The sequence below is a fragment of the Eptatretus burgeri genome, chromosome 9 (genome assembly GCF_056783735.1).
Source record: "Eptatretus burgeri isolate ZD-2024b chromosome 9, Ebu_testis_v1, whole genome shotgun sequence".
In the NCBI taxonomy this organism is placed as follows: Eukaryota; Metazoa; Chordata; class Myxini; order Myxiniformes; family Myxinidae; genus Eptatretus; species Eptatretus burgeri.
Window position 1 is genome coordinate 74588225 of NC_140969.1, and position 21601 is coordinate 74609825.

Sequence of the window (21601 nt, forward strand, 5' to 3'; positions counted from 1 at the left end):
GAAGGGAGGATTTGCCATTGGGAGAAATCTGGGTTAGAATGGTCACAGATTGAGTCGGTTCCATGGAGTCAAATAAGTCCGTGAGAGATCTGTCAGGTTGGGACGGAGGCATTGTATGTTTGAAGTCCACACAGTAAGGGACAGAGAATGAAGTGTTGGGGGAGGGGGTGTATGGGACAAGTGGCAGCTGAGAGAGGGAAGTTGAGAGGAGTGGGATGAAGTGGAAGCTAAGAAAGGCATGACAAGGGGGAATCTTTGAAATGGCAAGGTGAGGACAAAAGCTTTGAGGGACTAAGGTGAGGAGAGATGCAAAAAAGGTATACACATAGAAGGGGTGAGTTTGGAAGGACACAGGCTTGTATGAGATGTTGGGGGGTGGTGGGAGGGTACTATCATGGAGGGGTTTGCCAACAGAAAATAACATTAAAGGGATTTGATTGTCATGAGCAGATAACCTCTGCAAACTGGACTTCTCATATTCCCAAATTTGACATTCAGCGATAAAGATTATGGGATGGGTGGAAGGAATTTATGTTGAAACCATGGAGAAAGATCATGCTGTAGGGCCAGGAGGAGGGTTGATGGACCAAGTGCGTTGGTGAAAGACAGGTCTGCAGAAGAAGAGGTGCAGATATTGAAGAAGAAGAAGAAGAAGAAGAAGAAGAAGAACAGTAGCTAGTGTTGAAGAAGAACAACATGTGGGGTACTCATGACATGGAAGTAGAAACATGAAGCATTTTAAATTGTTTTTAAAAGCTATTAAAGGAAGAAAGAAGAAGCATTCCCTTCAATGAAGGTCAGTTTGGAGATATTGACAAAAGGGAGAGATAATGAATGAGGTCCAGGAGGTAGTGGGGAAAGGTAGAATGAGATCCTGCTTTGGAGTGAGGTTTTTTTTTAATCTAATTTTATTGTTTTTGAAGTGAGGAGGGGGAATACAATAACGCTGAAGAGGCAGAAAGGACAAAAAAATTTGGGGGAAAAAGAAGCAGAATGAGAAACAACCTCAACAACCAAGACAATTTTGCTCCGGCTATCCGAGGAGTAGGCCTGAGCTACGGTACATGAAAATGTATTCGACAACATAGCACACGATTTAATATGGAAAATTGATGAAAACACGAACAGCAACACAGGGATGAAGATGTAATAATAACAAAAAAAAATACAACGGATCTGGTTCAGAAAACTTAGCTTTGATTGAAGAGGAAAAGGCAACTCCAATAATTAAAAAATGTCAACATTCATATACATGTTACCGGCATTTGTTATTCATATTTAATCAATAAAGTTGAAAATTTGTCGAGTAGTTTGGTCAACTCCTCTCCCCCCACTCGACTCCTCTCCTCCCGCACACTCTACATACTCCCCTTTACACTGGACTCCTCCCTCCTCCACTTCTACTCATTTCCCTCCCTTCCTTTAATCCCATTCCTCCCTATTCTCAATAACACCTTAAAGATTAAAGTGGTGCTTATTTACAGCTCACAAAAAGAGTAAACACTTTCCAAAATGATCTCTCGCCACTCAGTTCGACCCTCAGCACACTCACGTAAATACACTCCTCGACTCCCTCGTGCTCTTCCACCACATCCTGAGAATCTTTGTCTCCTCGCTCAGCAGGGCACTTGGGCAGCTCGACACAGCCACAATGTAAACCGCTTCCATTGCAAACCGACTTGAAGTGTGATGGAAACAACGAACCAAGCATGTATCCAACATAAAGTCATCGAGGGTGCAGCCTGGATTAAAAAAAAAAATATCTTCAGGTTTGCAGTGTTCTGGAGGCTGAAAAAAGCAAGCGGTGATTGGGCCAGCAAGATTGCAAGCTTTAAAGGCACTGGGTAGTGAAAAATGCAAGTAGGCCTCTGGCCATGGTCTCGACTAGTTAACTGGGGAGTGAAAAATGCAAGTAGGCCTCTGGCCATGGTCTCGACTCGTTAAATACATGAAGAGAACTTCATGACAATCTTCATAAACCGCACACAAGAACGACTCATCCGATGTTAAATGATAATTGTATACCATCAGCCTTTGCTTTATTAAAATGAACGCGACAGATTGAAAACTAAAATGACGGAATACTGTTACATTCAAATACTAATTCACTCGACATTCTAGCTTCGACTAATGATTTATAAATAACTAGCAGAGTACCCGCACTATGGGCGATCTTGTTCCAAGCATCCAACATGTTCTTCTAATGCACACCTTTATTTGGGTGGTGTATCGGCAAGTTACAGCTCTGAAAAAGAAAAATAAATAACCTGGGTGATGTGCATGAAGCAAAACCATAACTACTGCTTATAATTCAAAACACCTCAACACACTAGAAAACGTGGGGACAGGAATACTGTACTGTAAATATTGGAGACTTGTAATACTCTCCCCCACCTGGAGGCGGTGCTACACGGTACACATTTACATCGAGAATTTGTGTCCCTACCCTCCTCCTTCCCATCACCCCTCACTCCCCAAAGACCACCGGCAAAGATTAAAAAAAGACACCCCTATGCATCAATTTTGGCTATGCTGATCCTCTGTAGCAAGTCTGGATGTAATTGGGCCAGAACTGTAGGAGTAGTGCGACAAACAAACACCGGTCTGTTAATGATCATAAGGATACCCCTTACTAGTTATAATTGCCGACTCTCTCTTCATGATGTCCCTGATTGTTCTGAACACCCGGTGTTCCATTGTCTATTTTCTTTCCCCTTTCCATCTCGTGTTCATACATGTATGGCTCAATTGGTTTTACAGCACCTACCACACCATAATCATCACAATAAGATTTTACATCAGAAAACACTTCCTCAAATTCACTGCCTAACGTTGATGGGTCTGCACCGAGTCTTGCTGCCATTTCTTAGCACAGTTCACCAAAACTGTGTGTTGTATGTCGAACAAGGCACAACAGTATGTCCATCTATTGCAGCACTGAAACTGAAGGGAGGTTCTAAATAGTAATTCTAAAAGGGTAATTCTAATAGGTTCTAAGGGGTAATTCTAATGGGTTCTAAAAGGTAATTATAATAGGTTCTAAAGGGTAATTCGAATGGGCTCTAAAAGGTTCTAAAGGGTAATTCTGATAGGTTCTAAAGGGCCATTCTAATAGGTTCTAAGGGGTAATTCTAATGGGTTCTAAAGGGTAATTCTAAAGGGTTCCAAAAGGAAATTCTAGGGGGTTCTTAAGTGTAATTCTAATGGGTTCAAATGGGTAATTATATATGGGTTCTAAAGGGTAATTCTAAAAGGTAATTGTAAAGGATAGTTCAAATAGGTTCCAAAGGGTAATTCTAGGGTGCTCTTAAGTGCAATTCTAATTGGTTCTAAAGGGTAATCCACAGGGTTCTAAAGGGTTATTCTTAAGGATTTTGTTCATTTCTTGGCTTTGCCTATTTCATATTAAAAATGCCAAACTGCACCGCTTCCTTCGGACACGGGTGCATATCTAAGTTTCCTAACATATAGATTATGATGCAATAAATGACAAGTGGGCCTTATATAAACCTGTAAATAGCAGCTAAAACTTTGTATTATTGACAGATAAGCAAAACGTCAGCACGTACAAAGCACAGTGATTCTTTGCAAGTTGCAAACGTGGCAGACATATTGCAAGCAGAGCCTAGGTGGCACGGTGACCTTTATGGTTTTGGGCGGCTTTTATGGGCTGCAAAGCCGCTTGGTCTATGAGGACATAACCAACCTATCAGATGCATCATAGTCATCAAAGCTTTTCCTTGTCATTTACCCTTGCCCTGGAAGGTTTGCAGAAATAAACTAATCAATGGAAAGCAAAGCCCTTCGAATTGATTGATTTCTGTACAAACGTCTGTTTTCTTCCATCCAGAATCGCCTTCCTTCAAATGCATCGTTTCACCGCAAATCAGCAATATTTTTTGACAATTCACAGCAGCAACTCATTGCATATTGCAGAGTGAAGGTGAGGGGGCAATGCTCGCCACGACTGATTTAAGGAGTTAGCTGTCGGCTTTTAGTGTTTGTTACAGTTTTGGCATTAATGTGTCTGTGACTGCATACACAAGCATAAATACATGAAGTATATAGGTCTGTGAGTGCAGTGCAGTGATTTTTGAATGCTCAATCTCCTGCATTGCATTGTAAATAAGAGAGCAGGTTCTGGAAACTGTCAGAAACGTCCATTGAGACGTTCTAATGCTCCTCCAACACAGACGTATGAATCCAAAATGGCATCTGTGTTTTAATGGTCACAATCTGGGAAACATTGACTCAGAAGTCTGAAGTATTTGGAAATTTAAGAAGCTTTTGGAATTGCTATGGTGTATTGGTAAGTTCCCATGGACGTCTGCAATAATGTTTAAACAAGCTATCTGAAAATCCTATTATCAATTATTACCTTCGCAAACTTTGTTGCGAAGGTTATGTTTTGATCGCTGTGTATTTATTTATTTATTTATTTATTTGTGAATATGTGTTTGTTTGTTTGTTATTCGCATAACTCCAAAAGTATTGAACTGAATCGCAGCAAATTTGGTGGGATGATTGGTTATTATCTGAGGACCATTTGATTAGATTTTGGGAGCGATCGGGTCAAAGGTGAAGGTCATGAAAAGGTCAAAATCGTCTTTTTACCATAGCGCGGTCAATTTGTATCCAATTTGCATGCAACTAATGCCAAAATGTTCAGAATTCAATGCCCCATCTTGTGATATGTGACATTGTGATATGTGGGAGTCAAAGGTCAGGCGGGGTCATGACATTGCAAAATGTGCGGTTTTAGTCATAACATGGTCAATTCTTATCCGAATTCTTATCCGTTCAAGCCATCATAATACATATGATATGGCAGATGTGGTATGGGATTAAATACCCTCACAATCAACGGTTTCTGGAGGGGGGGAGGCAAAATGTAGCATTGGCGAAGGTATGCGCTCTACTGAGTGCCCGTTATAGTTTTTCCCCTGTAATAACAAATCACATTCAGAATGTTCTGGAAACCTTTAGCTCCTTTGTGAACTCTACGCTCATTTTTTTAATTGTTAATTTTGATATTAAAAGACATATGACCAAAAAGATTTCTCACCTGAGCAAGTTTTTTGGTGTTCCCAACTGATAACTCAGTTTTTGATGCTGTCGAGAATCACAAACTCAAATATTCAAGAGTGTTGATTTGTCAAATTTCTCCCACTATCTTTTAATGCATATTGAGAGACATGCTCAGCTTCTTACACAATTTTCCTCCTATGTCAAGGTCAGCAGTCCATTGAACATATATGCTTGGCCCAAGTGTTTCATGAAGTAGCTGGCCAGGCCTGGCATCAACTAAAGGTGGAGGAATTTGGAATTTGTCCAGGGTGCCAATGAAAACGTTTTTTTTGTGTACAATGTCGAGGCTCGTATAAGAGCTAACACAGACAACGTAAAACAAAGGTAGCAGGAGGCAAGAGGGGTGAGAGAGAAGCACAAAACAGTGGGGAACAGAGACATTCGATCTGTGGAAGGGAGGGGGATGGGTTGGTGTACAAAGGGTAAACAAGATGGACACGACAGGGACTTTCAAGGAAGGAAAGCAGGGAATTTGGAGGAGGTGGGTTTGGGGTGGATTAACGGTGGTAGAAAAGATCATGGTTTTGGATGGGGGAAGATAAGAGATGGTGGTGAACAGCTGCTTTGAAGACCCAGAGGGAAGAATGGGATTGAAGAGAGTAAGGGAGTTTGTTCCAGAGGTGGGAAAATAGAGGAATGAAAGAGTGAAGGGGAGCAGTGATTCTTCATTTGGGTAATTTTACCAGAATGGGGTTCCTGGCGGACCTTGAGCGCCCTGCGGAAATATGGGAGGGACATATCTCATTCAGAGCAGGGGGGCGAGGCCAGATAAGAGACAGCAGAAGACAAAAAGATCACCGACCTGCCTGTGGTGAGAGAGTGAAAGACCCAAAGAATCAGCTTCATCGTGGGAGATATCATGATTGATCCTAAATGCCTTGGTTTCCACAGCGTGAAGCCGAGAAAGGTGTGAAGCGGGAGCACCAGCCCAAATGGGACAGTAGCACTCCATCAGGCTGCGGATGAAAGCTTGAAATGAAACTTGCCCACTCTTCATTCAAAGATACAGTGGGATATATAATGTCCACCAGCTAATACAAGGAGACAGGTCCCCAGGTGAATGTCCATCCATGGGACAAGCGATCTCATTGAGACAATGCCTTGCTGTGAAGCACCAATCCAACAGTTAATCATTGGACGGAGACAGACGAGACAGCTCAAAGGTCGTGCGCTCCATCTGCACTATCCTGTCATGATCTCTCTTGGACAAGCCACATGTCAAAACACAGTAATGTCTCCTAATGTTCTTTTTGTATAAGTAATACACATTCCTATGTGCAATAGGTCCAAAAAATGAAGTATTGACAAAAAACGTAAAAATATGTATTAAGAGAGAGAGGGCAGCATTAACCACTATATTATATTATGAATAAATGGTAAAAGCCTGAGTGATATAATCACCTGCAGGCAGTTGTGGCATACAAAATTAAAATCCAAAGGAAATTAGGGATTTTGTTGGAAAGGTCATGGCTACCATGCTTTGTGTAATATCACACCATGGATGACAATGTGAAGCATACCATTGTTCCATGATACAATATGCTATCTTCCTGAAGTAATATACTAAAAGTGCTGTTTAAAGGTTTCCATGGTGGAATGAAAACAAAATAAAAGTTTTGCGGTTTACACCACGTGTTGGCTCTTAAAACAGCCTCTTATAATCTTTACACTTTAAAAATAACTCGAATGGAAAAGAGAATCAAGTCTTGAAGTTTGGGGTGGAATGCTCCACCCATAGACTTGTAATGAATTGGATGCAGAGTTTATAAGAACTCCATGCTGCATTGGCTGGTTATTGTGTGTTGCTGATTGGCCAATGTGGTCTTTCTAATCATAATCCATTGTCCTTGGTGTGTTGATCGTTACGATTTTCGGTGTCTGCCTGTTAATGAGGGAGAGCCAGATATCGCTAATGGTTAGCCCATTCTCTTGGGGACTGTATGATGTAGATGTATCTCCAGAGCTTCTCTGATTCTCCTTGTGTGCCATTAGTGATGGATGTGAGAAGTTGCTGTCTGGTCATCGTATGTGATGATTTCAGGTCTATGCATGATTGACTATTGCTGATTTTTCCCATTTGCCTCATCTATTATGTGTTTGGTGTTCTTTCTGCAAAGAAAGAACTTCTTGAAAGGTGTGACTTCTGCAAAGGACTTCTGTGACTCTGTGAGACTGACTCAATCTGTGAATTTTCTCACCTGGATATCTCCCAATAGAAAATCTTCCCTTCTGGATTGGGTGATGACCAACTTCCCAGCCAATGCATCTTGCTCATCTTCTGCCCCAATTGGCTCATCTGATCACATGCTTGTGAAGGTTAAAATATCTCTGGCTATTCTCAGAGAACAGCCTTTGTGCCAACGAGTCTGGCAGTTCAGCAAACTGGTAAGGACTAAAAGCAGCCATCACGGTTCAAGACTGGTCTCCAATATCCACCGCCCCTGATATTAATTCAGACTGGTAATTCTTCCACAGAAGGCAAATCCAACTGAAGGTAACTTCAGATGATTCCACAAAGCCCACAACAAGTGTGTGTCTACTCTTAGGAGAGCCAGAAAACAACATCCCCAGCAAAAATGCTACAGTTACCAACTATAGTATATGAGAGTACTACTCTCATATACTAAAGTTCTAACAGGTCCTACTACAGTTTTTTTTGCCTGGGTATCACGATCTGTCCAATCTCAGGACTGAACTTTCAAACTTGTCTCCATCCTCCAAAACCTGGTGGCACCTTGTAATGTCTGTCTCTGGTGTATGCTCCCCTTCCATCCCTTCCTTACTTCAAATGTCACTGCAGCTGACTCAGCTTGTGAGAAGGCCGAATGCCTCACTTCTGTGTTTGCTTCAAAAATTGATTTCCAAACCACTATTGCTCTGTTCCCAACCTGCCCAGTCATATGCAACTGTTCCTGGACTCTGTATTTTGCACCTGAAAAGGTGGAAAAGTTTCTGGAAACCCTCGACTCTGTAACTGGACTGGACTCAATCAGCTCACTTTGCCATCGACGGCAGGTCGGTGCTGTCTCTGTCATCTTCTGCCTCATTTCTGGACTTGCACCCTCTGTCCTCTCCGTGCTTTGCCCCCTGCCTTCCAAGTACCTTCAGGATGCACACGGTCCATGATCAACCCCCTTTAGTGAAACTGCCAAAATCCAGAACCAATGCTCACCTCCACTCATTTATTCCTCTCTTTACTTGCTTGTGGAACCGCCTCACACTCTCTTCAATCTCATTCTTCCCTCCGGGTCTTCAAGACAGCTGTTCACCACGATCTCAGGACATCCGCCATCCAAAGCCATGATCTTTTCTTCGCCCGTTAAACCACCCCCGCCCTTCCCAAAATTTTGATTATGTGTCCATCTTGTCCACCCCTTGCATTCTCCCCTACCCCTCATTGTTACCCACATCCCTTGTTTGTCCGTCTGTCTATTTTCTGTCAGCTCCGCTGTTGGCATTTTTCCCTTATCTCTCTGCCATTCCTTTTGTTTTGTCGTGTCCTGATCCGTTCTGTGTTTCAGCTATTCCACGAGCCTTGATTTAAAATGACAAAAAAAACAAAAAAAAAATGCTGTACATTTTGCTGTACAACAATAAAGCCTCAGAGGTCCAGCATTTTGACCACAGAGTCGCCCTCGTATGGGCTAATGAAACGTGTTTGCAGAACTACGGCTTCTTCCACAGGTGCAATCAACTGCTGAGTGTTAGTAAGAAGCAAAAGTTATTTTAGAACCTGAATGTAAACAGGTGTATGAAATTTCAGAATCCAAAACAGCCTGCACATCACACTCGATTTCCTACAGATGTGCCAGAAAAATGTAAATGAGGGGCAATAAAGATCAACTGTCTGTATATTTTTCCAGGATAAAGATTTTCACGGCTATGATCTGTACAACTGCAGACGGATTCTCAGACGGAACAAATATAAAGAGTTGCATTTGAACATACAACTGTTCAGCTGAAAAAAACAAACAAAAAAAAAAAACAATGAGCAGCACACGTTCAGTTACATCCTCCACTTTATACCACAAGATAACAAGAAAACTATTAAAAAATTTGCTTTATCTCCTTGCATGCAGTTTATTTGGTAATCAATCATATAATTTTCCAACAGGTGAATTCAATTTGTCTCTACTTACATATTGACCATTACATTATATTTTGGAAAAATTATATTAATCGTTGATGGAGTCGACAAAATAGGCCACGTGGAAATAATTATGACCTCGTCAAATGTTTTATTACACGGACTGCCATCAAGACGAGTGACTGCCCGCACATGGTTGAACATACCATATGTGAACAGTCTTTATACACAATTCCTATACATGTTATGCCATTTTTAGTTGCTTTATAATTGAGATGTGTACTGATATAGCTTTCACTAGGGTCATGTGTTCCATTTGGTACTGCAAGTAATTCAAAGAGTGAGTTCCCTCAGAAGGAACTTCAATGCAAGAGGAGACCAGTTGGGCCAAAGCTTGAATCGTAGTTGTCAACCTTTTGTTGGTTGTATGTGCTCTATCCTTTTAAATGCTGAGCCTTTGCAGTGGGTGCTACCCCCACCCCACTTCTTACTTGGTGGTGGTGTCGCATGACCGATGCCGAATAAACGTCCTTGGGGAACCACAGTGGTATTGCGTTGGGCAAATAGACCTGATGGTATCCCTCTCCTCTCCTCTCCTCTCAGAGCAAGGATTCTGAGCAGCGATTGGAATAAAACCCATATTCGGGAAATACCAGGTTTCAGCCACTTCACCACCAAGCTGCTCCCTTGTTCTTGACAACAAATTTCCGAGCAGCTGAAGCCTGATAACAGCACAGCCAAATGAAACCATAATAAAAGGCTTCTGTGCTTTTGATTTCAGCCTCATCATGTTCACATATTTCTGACAACCATTAATTTGAAATACGCAAATGAAATAGCTGCTAAAAAATTAAAATAAGGATGTACACCATGATAGATATTTTCTTTGTAAAATTTCACATTTTCCTTCTGTAATAACAAAGTCATATATTTAGACAAGGGTATAAACATGTCAAGGGCCATGGAACTTGTATTTTAAAAGCAAACTGATGTTTGCAGTCAATAAAGTTATTTTACATCATAAGAAAGTACTTGTTATCTTATCTCTATATTTTACAATTGCATAGATGTTTCTCTATAAATATTGGAAGAAAGGGAACACAGTGTCTACAATCTACATAGTGACAATGGAGATGAAGACGTGTACAGGTGCATCCCTTACCCTTATCTCTGAAGTTCGACTGATATCACAACATACCTCATTAGCCCATCCCCCATGCAGCGGAAGTCGGGGTTTTGAAATCACTTGTGTGTGTCTGTGTGTGTGTGTGTCTGTGTCGGTGTGTGTTTGTGTGTGTCTGTCTGGGCCGTAACTTTTTTTACAATTTGAGCTTTGATCATCAAATTTTCAACAAAGCTTTATTAGGAGAATATGGAGAAGACATTAATAATTTTGTTAAAATAATTTTCAATATTAATTATTATGATGATTATTATTGTTCGAACATTTTTTTGCTCTATTATTATTATTATTATTATTATTTTTTAAATCCTCAGAAACTACTTGGCCGATTGAAACAAAATTTTCAGGGTCAGAGTGACCCCCCCCCCCACCTCATGGAGAATATTTCAATTATAATTGTGACATCATACGTCACGTGATACGGCAGCGATCTTGGATTAAACCCAAAAAAATTAAAGCATTATATCTCTGAAACTGCTAATCGGAAAAAAAATTGAAACTTGGCACACCTCATCATCTCATTCTACTCTCGTTGGGGAATAAGGGATTGTAAGGATGATGTCACCAGTGAAGCGGTAGAGCAGCCATAAATTTTTTAATTGAAATCCTTGTTTGGCCTTTTTTTGCTACTATTATTTTTTTAACTTTTTGTTTCTCAGCAACCACTTGTCTGATTGACACAAAATTGTCAGGGTAGGAGTTCCCCCCCCCCCCACCGTAGATAATATTTTAATGATAATTGTGATGGCATAAGTCACGTGGTATGGCAGTCATCTTGGATTAAACGCAAAAAAATAAGTATTATATCGCTGAAACCGCTGATTTGAAAACTTTGAAACTTGGCACATTTCATCATCTCATTTTTCTATCAGTGGGAAATTATTGATTTTAAGGATGACATCATTGGTGAAGTGGTAGACCAGCCATAAATATTTTTTTTATCAAAATCCTTGTTTACCATTGTGATCCAGTGTGTTTGTCCAGGCCGTAACATTTTTACCAATTGAGCTTTTGTCGTCAAATCTACAACAAACCTTTATTATGATATTTTGGAGAACACGAATAAAATGTACAATTTTTGTTAACGGTTGTTTTTGTCAAGTTTAGTTCGAGCATAAAGCAGACGGCTTTTCATTTTGAGATGTTTTCTGGCTTAATTTGTTGTTCATGACTTTATTATAGTTCAAATATGTATACAAGCCAGCATTCCTGTAATGTGATAATGTTTACGATGATTACAATTATTCATGTATTCTGAAACATATCCACCAATGCCTCTTTTATTTAAGTTTATGGTTTTAATAAGAAAACTCAATGAATGACATGAATAACAACTTTTCTCCATTAGCAAGAAATAATTGTGATATTACAGATTATGTAAAAACAAAGGCTCACAAGTCAAACATTTGGAACAAAGAGAGGGAGTGGGGGTAAGGAGGTGAACACAAAACAAAAGAAGGGAGACGCATTAGGAGGTTAACAGAAATGAGGGAAGATGCCTGGGTAGAAAGATGGGGGTAATGAGAAGAAACAAGGAGGATTGTGGAAGGTAATTTGGAAGGAAAGAAGATGAAGGGAACGAAAAGGAAAGAGGGGGAAGCAGGGGACTGTGTGTTGGTCAGAACCTTACAGAATTTGCTGGTGGTGTGTGAGTGTTATAAACAACACAACTGTCGTCCTGGTGTTTTTCACAGGCATGGTGATTGATCAATGTGTGTGCCCTCCCTTGGATGGACGTTAAGCTGGACTTCCCGTCTGCCAACATTTATTGGTGGACGTTAAAAATCCCCTGGTGTCCTTGGAGAAGAGTAGGCGAGCTATCCTTGGCACCCTGAACAAATTACAAATTCCTGCCCTAACCTGCAGAGAGCACTGCATCAGCAGCACAGCCATGCCCTCAGTGAATGATGCTACCCTGCAGCCTTGTGTTGCATACAAAGGAAGATAAACAACACTTGATTTTTGTAAATAACATTCTATAATGTCACAGATTTGATTTGGTGTCAATCACTCCACATTTATTCAGAAGTGATATTCACGGCACATGCTTGGACATGTTTTGAAGCTGAATTTCCAATGCTTTGTAATGTGTTAAAATGCCTTCATTTAAAGCCCTCCATTGGCAGATCCTCACCCACATCCACCCTAATACCAAAGATTGAAAAATCGATGAAATCACCACGTAATTTTTTAAGGTATGCTTACCGCCGTGGGAAACACAAGGGAGCTCACATTTCGGGTGTTAATCCTTTGGCGGAGAAAACACCTCGCCGACACAAGCAAGACTGGTGAACTTCATTCCGAGTTGTTTGAAAGGCCCACGCTGTTCAAGTTACGTTTGCATCAGATTAAAGATGGTGTGGAGGAGAGGTGTATTGATTAATCTTACATTTGATTGAAATCAAATTGACGTTCTTGAGCCAGGTTGGCATTGAAATGGTACATCCAGCAATGAAGTGATGATTAAAATGATCGATAATGGGATTATCAAATAAATGGGTGGTGTACGCGAAAAGTTCAACAGACAACCGATTCAAATTTGTATGCAAACAAAGACAGAGAGACAGTAAAGGTATCCCTAACCCACCTTGCAAAAAAATTTCCAAAGACAGGTGTGAAGAGAAGATGTTACAGATGAAACCAAAATAGCAAATAATTCAGCACAAAAAGACAAAATATAACTTTAAAGCAAAATATCAACAGATATACACTGAAAACGAGGAGAACAACAAAAGATCAGGGGGATGTAATAATAAAAGAGTTGAACAGATTGGGCATCGACAAAGAAGGCTCACAGAAATGGCAAAGAAGAGGTCAGCTCAACTGGGATGGAGAACGAATCATAATAAATGCCCAAGACCAAGGACACTATACCAATGGCTTGAAGAAAATGGTTGGATCGAGTCAATTGGACAGGTATAGGTTTTGCAAGGTAGAAAAAGAAAGGACGAGTCACCTTCTATTGGGATGTAAGAAACTCATGTCAGGACAACTGTACACACAAAGGCACATCAAAGTATGTGGAGTAATCCACTGGCACATCTGCAAAAAAAATTCAACATCCCATTTTCAGAAAACTCATGGAAACATGAACCAAAAGCAATCACTGAAAGCAAGGATGTAACGCTCACATATGACCTGATTATCCCATCAAGCGTGAACATAGAAAACAATGTATTGTGACCGGACATAGCACTGAGGTCCAAAAAAGAAAAGATGGCATTGCTAATTGAAGTATCAGCACCAGGCCATTTTTGCCAAACTAATGCAGAAATCAAGAAAATGATCAAATGCCAGGATCTCAAAAATGAAGCAAAACAGCTTCGAAACCAAAGAGTGCCGAAATTGCACCAGTTTTAATTGGAACAATGGAAATTTTAAAATAAATAAGAACATCATGGAGATCTTAAAAACCATTCCTGGGAATATTATGACAAACAAACTGCAGTTCGAAGCAATCTGGGGCTCGGTGATGATCCTGAAAAGAGTCCTCGGAACAAAACTTTGAGAACAAGACACTTCACCGGTTTGTCCATGAATTGTGATGCCTTCCCAAAACAGAGGTGGATACTTTGAGCCCTGGGGGGACTTCATTCCACCTTCTGAAACCCGCATATGGAGATTACAACCAACGACATACACAAACAAAACGACATACACACTTCCACATTGGAGGATCTTTCTGTGCCTTCATTTAACTCTATGAACTAGAGGTATGTGCACTTGCCTTTGAGCTGTCTAGTCTAGACAGACTCTAGACAAGGCAATAAATGGTCCCCCCTGATGTTTTACATGTTGAGTGAGGTTTCAAAGTGTGCACCAACAATCGGAAGGAAATTAATCTGGAGGACGATTCCATCAGCACTTAACGATCCTGGTGGAAGTTAAACATTAAAATGAAGTCTTCTCTACCTATATAAACACTGATTCCTACAAAAATACATCATTCACAGTGTCTTCCATGAAAAGTAGGTGAGTTATAGCTGGCATCAGGACGAGAATTACAAATTCCTCCCACAGACAACCATCAGGTCCAGCCAGCAGGTTTATAAAAGACGGGCCAAAAATGTTCGCTGACTGACTGCACACGGATGGAAGGATGAATGGGTCTGTTAATGAAGTGGCAGTAGTAAAGATTCTCAGGCAGTAGAAAACGTTCTCAAATTCCCACCAGGAGGAGAAGGCAAGCCAAAAACCAAATGACGGGAAAGCATAATACACCAGATGTTCAAACTCAAGCCCACTTCCTTCAATTCCCCTGCTTTCCTTCCTGAAAGTCCCTGTAATGTCCATCTTCTCTTCGCCATGTTCCCCGTCCCATCCCCATCCCTCTCCCTTCCACAGTTCACCTAATGTGTCTGTTCCCCACTGTTTTGTCCCTTCCACTCCCGCCCCTCTTGTCTCATGCCCCCTTGATGTGAGTTGTGTGTTAGCTCTCATACGAGCCTCGACCAAGGTATCCAAAAAAAAAAAAAAAAAAAAACTCAGCACAGCTCAAGGTCTCTTTCCCCTCAAATTATTTTATTATCCTTCTTTTTTTTTCACCATAACTCGACATCATAATCTTGGACCTGTACTGCACATGTTATTACATCATAATTTATTTATTTACTTTTTATGTTGAAGGCTTGAGTTACAACCCAAATAGTCCTCATAGAGGCCAAGCTTTAAATAAAAGAACTGCATTGACAGAAAAGTAAAAAAAGAGATAATAATCTAAGAGTTTTTAAGGAGGTAAAAAAAATCTGCTTTTTGAAAAGGGGAAGGTCATAAGTGTTTGGGAAGATGTGAGAAGGTAAAGAGTTCCAGAGTTTGGCAGTGGAGGGGAAGAAACAAACATTGTAACGGCGCACCCTTGAGTTGCCAATGGCCCACAATAACCATGTGATGTAGTGGCTTATCGAGTATTCCTTGGTCTTGCTAATGGTAGCAGAACACAAGAAGCAAGTTCTTGTGAGCTAAACTGAAGTAATATCTGTAGAAAAGAGAAAGAGAGCCTACTATGTGGCGTAATTTGAGTGGGTCGAGTTTTGAGGTCACATTGGTAGAGTTCCCAAGTCGAATCAATTTGGATTAAATTTTGTCCAGTAAATATGTGGAGCTGGAATCTCCCCAGATGTGAGAGCAGCCCTCGATTTTGCAGGGACCAATCAACCCTTTACATAGTTGGAGCAACTCCAACATCGACAGAAGAAGAATCTCCAACATCTAAACAGGACTCCAAATTTCTTCAAGGCAAACTTAGCTATTTGCATAATGTGTGTATTCCAGGATAAATTTCATCTTTGAGTGATACCTAATAGGTTTATTGTATCACATGGTGTAATTGTAGAGTTTTCAAAGGAGATTGAAGAGTTGAGAGGAGTTTTAGAGAGAGAGATGAGAATAAATTGAGTTTTTGACTTAACTTGATTATATTTGCCCCACTGGGAGATCTTATCCAAATCAAAATTTAAAGAGGTGGCTGTGATGAAACGAGACATACATCGAGTAAGGGAAGATGGGGCAGATGGGAAAGACATGGAGTAATGTAATATTGAGTAATCAGCATACGTGTCCATTTGGATATTTGTGGAAGAAAGAAGGAAGAGTGTTGGAGACAGAACAGAACCCTGAGGTACCATCCACCCATTGGGACCACACTCTGTGCAGAGCATTGGTGCTGCCAAAGCAGTCTACTTGGCTATTGGGCACAATCCTGGAAGGGTCGCCACTCCGACACAGGGTATCAGCAATCTGGCACTCATTTTGCCGACCTCGGAAGGATGACAGGCAGAGTTAACCCCACCTGGTATTAATTTAACAGCAGTGGGATTTGAACTCAGGATCCCAGGATCCCAAGTTCACCACCCTAACCATTAAGCCAACACCAGGCATTCTGAGGTACACTGCTGCTGATAGGGAAGGGGGGAGATGTTGAACCATCAACAATTACAGAGATAGAGCAGTCGGAGACAATGTTCGATACGAGAGAGCACAGTGAAGGAGGAAAGCCGAAAGAGGTAAGCTTGGATATCAGACCACGATGCCAAACTCTGTCAAAGGCTTTAGAGATATCAAGGCCGACAAAAAAGGATTCCCCAAAGTCTTTCAAAGAAGAGGCCCAGATATTCGTAATGTAAGAAAGGATATCACCTGTAGATCTTGCCTTGCGAAAGCCATATTGATGGCCAGATAGAAGACTGTGAGATTCAAGTTGCTTGAGAAAATGGGAATTTAGAAGACATTCAAAGACTTTGGAAACAGTAGAAGTCAGAGCAATGGGACACTAGTTAGAAGGGTTTGAACGATCACCCTTCTTAAAAATATGATGTACTAAGGCCTAAGTCACATTTGTTCTACGGCGAGGATACGGCGGCCGTACGCCCTCTGAATTGACAGAAACGTGCGGCGGCCGCAGAGTTTCTGCGGTGGCCTCAGGGTAGCCCTACGCCGTTTGGATATCTTTTACAGGCCGTAGGGGTCGCCGTGGAATTATAACGCGGAGTTATAACTTTTTCATTTCTACGTTCACCGAAGCAATTCGACAAGCCGAAAAAAAAAACTGGTAAAAAAAAAAATGAACCCACTCGTTACCTTCCGTCTGGCTGCACGTTCACCTTAGGGCCCCCCTGAGGTCGCCTTGCGGGCACCTTAAGGCTACCCTGCGTCTGTCTTGAAAATTATATGGCCGCCGCAGGGCCCCCTTAAGGTCACCGTGCGACATCAAATCAAAGACCATATGGCAACCCCACGTTTTCGGTCTCCACAATTTCTAAATACGCCGTGCAGCTCCCCAAAAAATAAAAACATGTGACTGCTACATTGTGTTGCCGTGGAAATACTGCGGCCACCGTGTAATTGCTTGTGGCCATAGATTTTGGAGACCCCACGGCCGCCGTGGCAAATGTGACTTATGCCTAAGGCATGTTTCCAGGAAAGAGAAAAGTTGGGGTTTTTAAACAAAAACGAAACAAACGAGTAAGCACAGGTACAAGTTCTGAAGCACATTCCTTCAAGACTTGGGAGGAATGCCATCTTGCCCATAGGCCTTGTTTACATCCAGAGAGAGGAGTATTTTTTTGACTGCATGAAAAGAGATTGTAGGGAGGGACATATGATTGGTGAGGTGAGCATCAGAGGGAGATGGAATGTTAGAGTCATCCAGTGTGGAGTTAGAGGGGAAAAGAGTTGCTTTATTGGTCAGAGAGGCAGTGGTAGTTTCATCAGAATGGAAAAGTGAAGGAAAGGTAGAGCGACAGAAGTTGTTGGAGATACTTTTAGCTAAGGACCAGAAAGATCTCTCAGTGGAAGAAAATGAGAAATTGTCACACATATTTTGAATAAGGGAAAGCTTCACCTCAGGAATAACATGTTTACAATGATTTCTCGCAGATATGAAAGCTGAATGCAAGTCGGAGGAAGAAGACTTTACCATGTCCGATATGCCGCATCCCTTGCACGAATGGCCGCAGAGCAGGAATTATTGAACCAAGAATTGGTCTGATAGATAGACTTGAAAGAGAAGGGGGTATATGCCTCCATTCCTGCAACAACCTCAGCTATATGTTCAGCAGAGATAGAGGTATTGCCTGAGGAAAGGCAGTCGTCTTTCCAGGGAAAGTCAGCAAATAAGTTTTGTAAACCAGTTCAGTCAGCATTATTGAAATGCAAATACTGGCGTTTCATCAGAGCAGTTGGAGGAGAAGTGGTGGTAAGTAAAGTGAGGTTCACATGATTGTGGTCAGAAGAACCAATTGGAGGTGAAATTGTGTAGTTGTAATGAAATGGATTGGAAGTGAAGAATAAATACAAAGTATTGGTGGTGTGGTCATGACAATCTGGGGTATGGGTCAGGTGGGTGATAATTTGTTACAAATCAATGGCAATGAAATAATGGAAAATGTAAGAGCTTCAACTCCTCCACCATCTGTGTGGAAAGATTTCAGCCACTCCCGGTGGTGTACATTGAAGATGGAAAAATTCTGCTCGAGGGTGTTCGGATGTCTTGGCCTCATGGCAAGAATTAAAACAATCAAAGAAAGTTATAAAGTTTGTAGAATTGTGAGAGCAGTAAGTGAAACAGAGAAAGATAGTGATGGTCAGGAGACAACAGTGGATCGACAGAAGTTGGTTGTGCACCTGATTTTTTTTGTGCCCTTGACCTACTTTTTTCGGATTGTGACCTAGTAAAGAAAAAACACCTTTTTGATCATAACTTGAATAATGTTCCTCCGATTTTCATGATGTTGAGTCTTTTGGATAGATTATAGATGGGGAGACATTTTCATTATTTACACTCTATCCCTATGTTCAAGGTCAAAGTCATATGGTGGTCTGAACAGCTTTCATCATAACCAAGATGAAACTCATGGGATAAACAGGATCACTGTTTTTTGTCAAGGTTGCTCTGCCGTTGAAAGTACAGTCAGCATGAACAAATAGTCGGGCAGATATGTGAAAAAAATGTGCCTTTAGTGATACAAGCATGAAATTTGGCACACTGATAGGGCAGTATCTTACAAAGATTTTTGGATATAGGGACATTCCAGATTCTTCCCAGAGCCAAAATGGCGGCCATTTTACAAAATAGCCGATTTTGTGTTGTACAAGGAGGATACATGTGGATACAACTATATTTAAGAAGCATACCAGTGGTTTTATTTAACTAAATATAGATTCTAGCAAATAAGAAATAGCAAATAAAGGTGACAAAGCGTGAATAAACCATTTATTTGGTCATTTTTTGGTGCATTTTTGCACTTTTGGACGGTTTTCTACAACAAACTCTTCAAAAAACTGTTATCAAGCACCATGGAATGACTGTTGTTCATTTAACACTCTTGAACTCAGAGGAAGTGCTTCTGTTTGATCCTAACATCAACTTACAGAGTCAAAATTATACAGTGGAACCTCTAGATCCAGGTAACAGAGTCTACTATGATGCATGGATACATGTGTACATGTTACATAATTATCATCTGTGATCTCTCTTGTCCCAGTTCTACTCTCTTGTACTCTCCCCACCACAGTGACATAGAGCTGTGCACTGGAGTGCAGCCTTGACACACTTGCACTATCCTCTGCATCCCTTTTTGCAGCCACACCTTAGTAGTTGCCGACATGCCTCAGTTGCCTCTGGGAGGGTTGTCCAGTATATGTCCCAGCCATTATCAGTGTGAGGTGAGATATGTGACCTGCTACAGGTACCATGTAAACCTGTACTAACCTGTTCCATGGTCGGTTTGTCGGCGACTAAACCGTCTCCCCCACCAGGTTTTCTGGTGAGGAGGGTGTTTGGATATGGACACCCAGCAGGATTAAAAACAAAACCTGTCAAAGGGCGAAGGAGCTCCTTGTGAGCCAACGGCCATCCATATCTAGTGCCCAACTGTGTCTGCGGACGTCCTCCTGCAGTTGGGTTACTTTTTTATCAGGAGGTTAGTGGCAGGATTTGCACTCCGGCCAACGTAAAACCCTTCATTCCGCAAAACACAAAAACGCAAAAAAATCTGAAAACCCACTCCGTGGGAGTACCTCCTGTGCAGCTTCCCTTCGCAGGGCAGCTCACTGGATGACGGGATTGGGGCAAAGCCTTCGGAACCCCCAATCTTTGATGATAAGAGGGAAACCACGGGGTAACATCCCTGGGTCAGATTGCGAGAGAGTGTGTCGGAGTGGTGCTGAGGTGTCATCCACCAGACGGCGGTATCCTTGGGTTAACCTGAGGCGATCCCTTCGGGTGGGTGCCTGGAATGTCCTATCCCTAAGAGAGGATGATCACCTGTCTCTGTTATCATCTGAGCTCAAGCGTTTGGACATCGGGATTGCAGCTCGCTCTGAGGTTCGGAGACCGGATTGCGGCGAGATAATGGTGGGTCGTTACACCTACTATTGGTCTGGTCGCTCTGATGGTTACCATACCCAAGGAGTTGCTGTAGCTGTGTCCAATAAGCTGACCACAATGATAATTGAGGTAACACCGGTCAACGAGCGTATTATGAGATAAAGGATTCGTCACTCCTTAGGTGTCATTTCCCTGGTCTCTGTTTATGCTCCGACTGAGGCGAGTGATCTCACCGTGAAGGATGCATTCTACGCCACACTCGAGTCTGTGGTTGATCAGTGCCCCAGACGAGATACACTTCTAGTCTTGGGGGATTTCAATGCATCGACTGGAACTGATAGGGATGGTTATGAGGTGTGTGTTGGTCCCCATGGGTCTGGAACTGTGAACCTGAATAGCACGAAGTTCCTTGACTTTGGAAGAAGTCATGGACTTAGGGTGGCTGGTTCATGGTTTCAGCGCCCACAAGCTCATCGCTGGAGTTGGTATTCCAACGCTGGTGGTGTGGCAAATGAGATTGACCATGTCCTCATTGACGGTCATTGGACGATGATCCAGAACTGCAGGGTCTACCAGAGTGCTCAGTTCCTCAATACTGACCACAGGCTTGTTGTAGCAACTCTAAAGCTGCACCTTAAATCCTGGAGAATGGTACCATCCCAGCCTAGGCTGGATGTTGGCAAGCTCAGGGATGAGAGAGTAGCTGAGGAGTTTGCGAACAGTCTGAGTGGACACTTGGGGGGTCTGGGTGCTTTGGGGGGTCCTGTAGACTTGTGGAGTGCCTTCAAGACCACCATCCTTGATGTTGCCAGTGGATGTCTTGGAACTCACCACAGGGCAAAGAAGAATTTTGTCTCTCAAGGGACACTGGACACCATTGACCAGAGTCGCAGGGCCAGGCTGAATGGCAGAGCTGAGCTGTTCAGGGAGCTGAGGCGTAAAACTGTACGTGCACTGAGGGTGGACAAGGAGGCATTTGTGCGAGGAATCTGTGAGGGGGTAGAGCATCACCTGTGGACAGGTGATTCTCGTCCCGCTTACAGGGGAATTCGCGCATTGCGTTCATCCAAGCCCATTGCTCGGAGCACTGCAGTTAGAGCAGAGAGTGGTAGGCTCTTGACAGAGGAGTCTGAAGTGAACGCCCGCTGGGCCGGTTACTTTGAGCGGTTGTACCAGGCTGATCCCCCAGCTATCGAGTTGTACATCAAGGGTGTTACAATCCCTGTTGCTGACCCTCGAATCAACTGTGGTCCACCTTCGCTTGTGGAAACACGGGCTGCGGTGAACCAGTTGAAACGGGGCAAAGCTCCAGGGATCTGTGGCATCCATGCTGAACTTCTCAAGGCTGGTGGAAATGCTGCACTCATGTCGTTGCATGCAGTTTTGTGCTCTGCCTGGAACACAGGCATCATCCCAA

At 42.2% G+C, this 21601-nt stretch overlaps 1 protein-coding gene across 3 annotated transcripts in view; it reads right to left on the bottom strand.

The window, feature by feature from the left end:
- LOC147020370 (uncharacterized) overlaps nucleotides 1-21601 on the bottom strand; it is a 174106-nt gene that overhangs the window by 39978 nt on the left and 112527 nt on the right. For 2 of the 3 annotated variants that reach the window (XM_085895679.1, XM_085895680.1), the window contains exon 1: nucleotides 1553-2171. The exons of the other annotated variant lie outside the window; for it this stretch is intronic. In XM_085895679.1, coding sequence (XP_085751805.1) covers nucleotides 1553-1711 — 159 coding nt within the window. In that variant the 5' untranslated portion in view covers nucleotides 1712-2171. Of the gene's footprint in view, nucleotides 1-1552; nucleotides 2172-21601 lie in introns of those variants that run through there. 3 annotated transcript variants of the gene reach the window in all.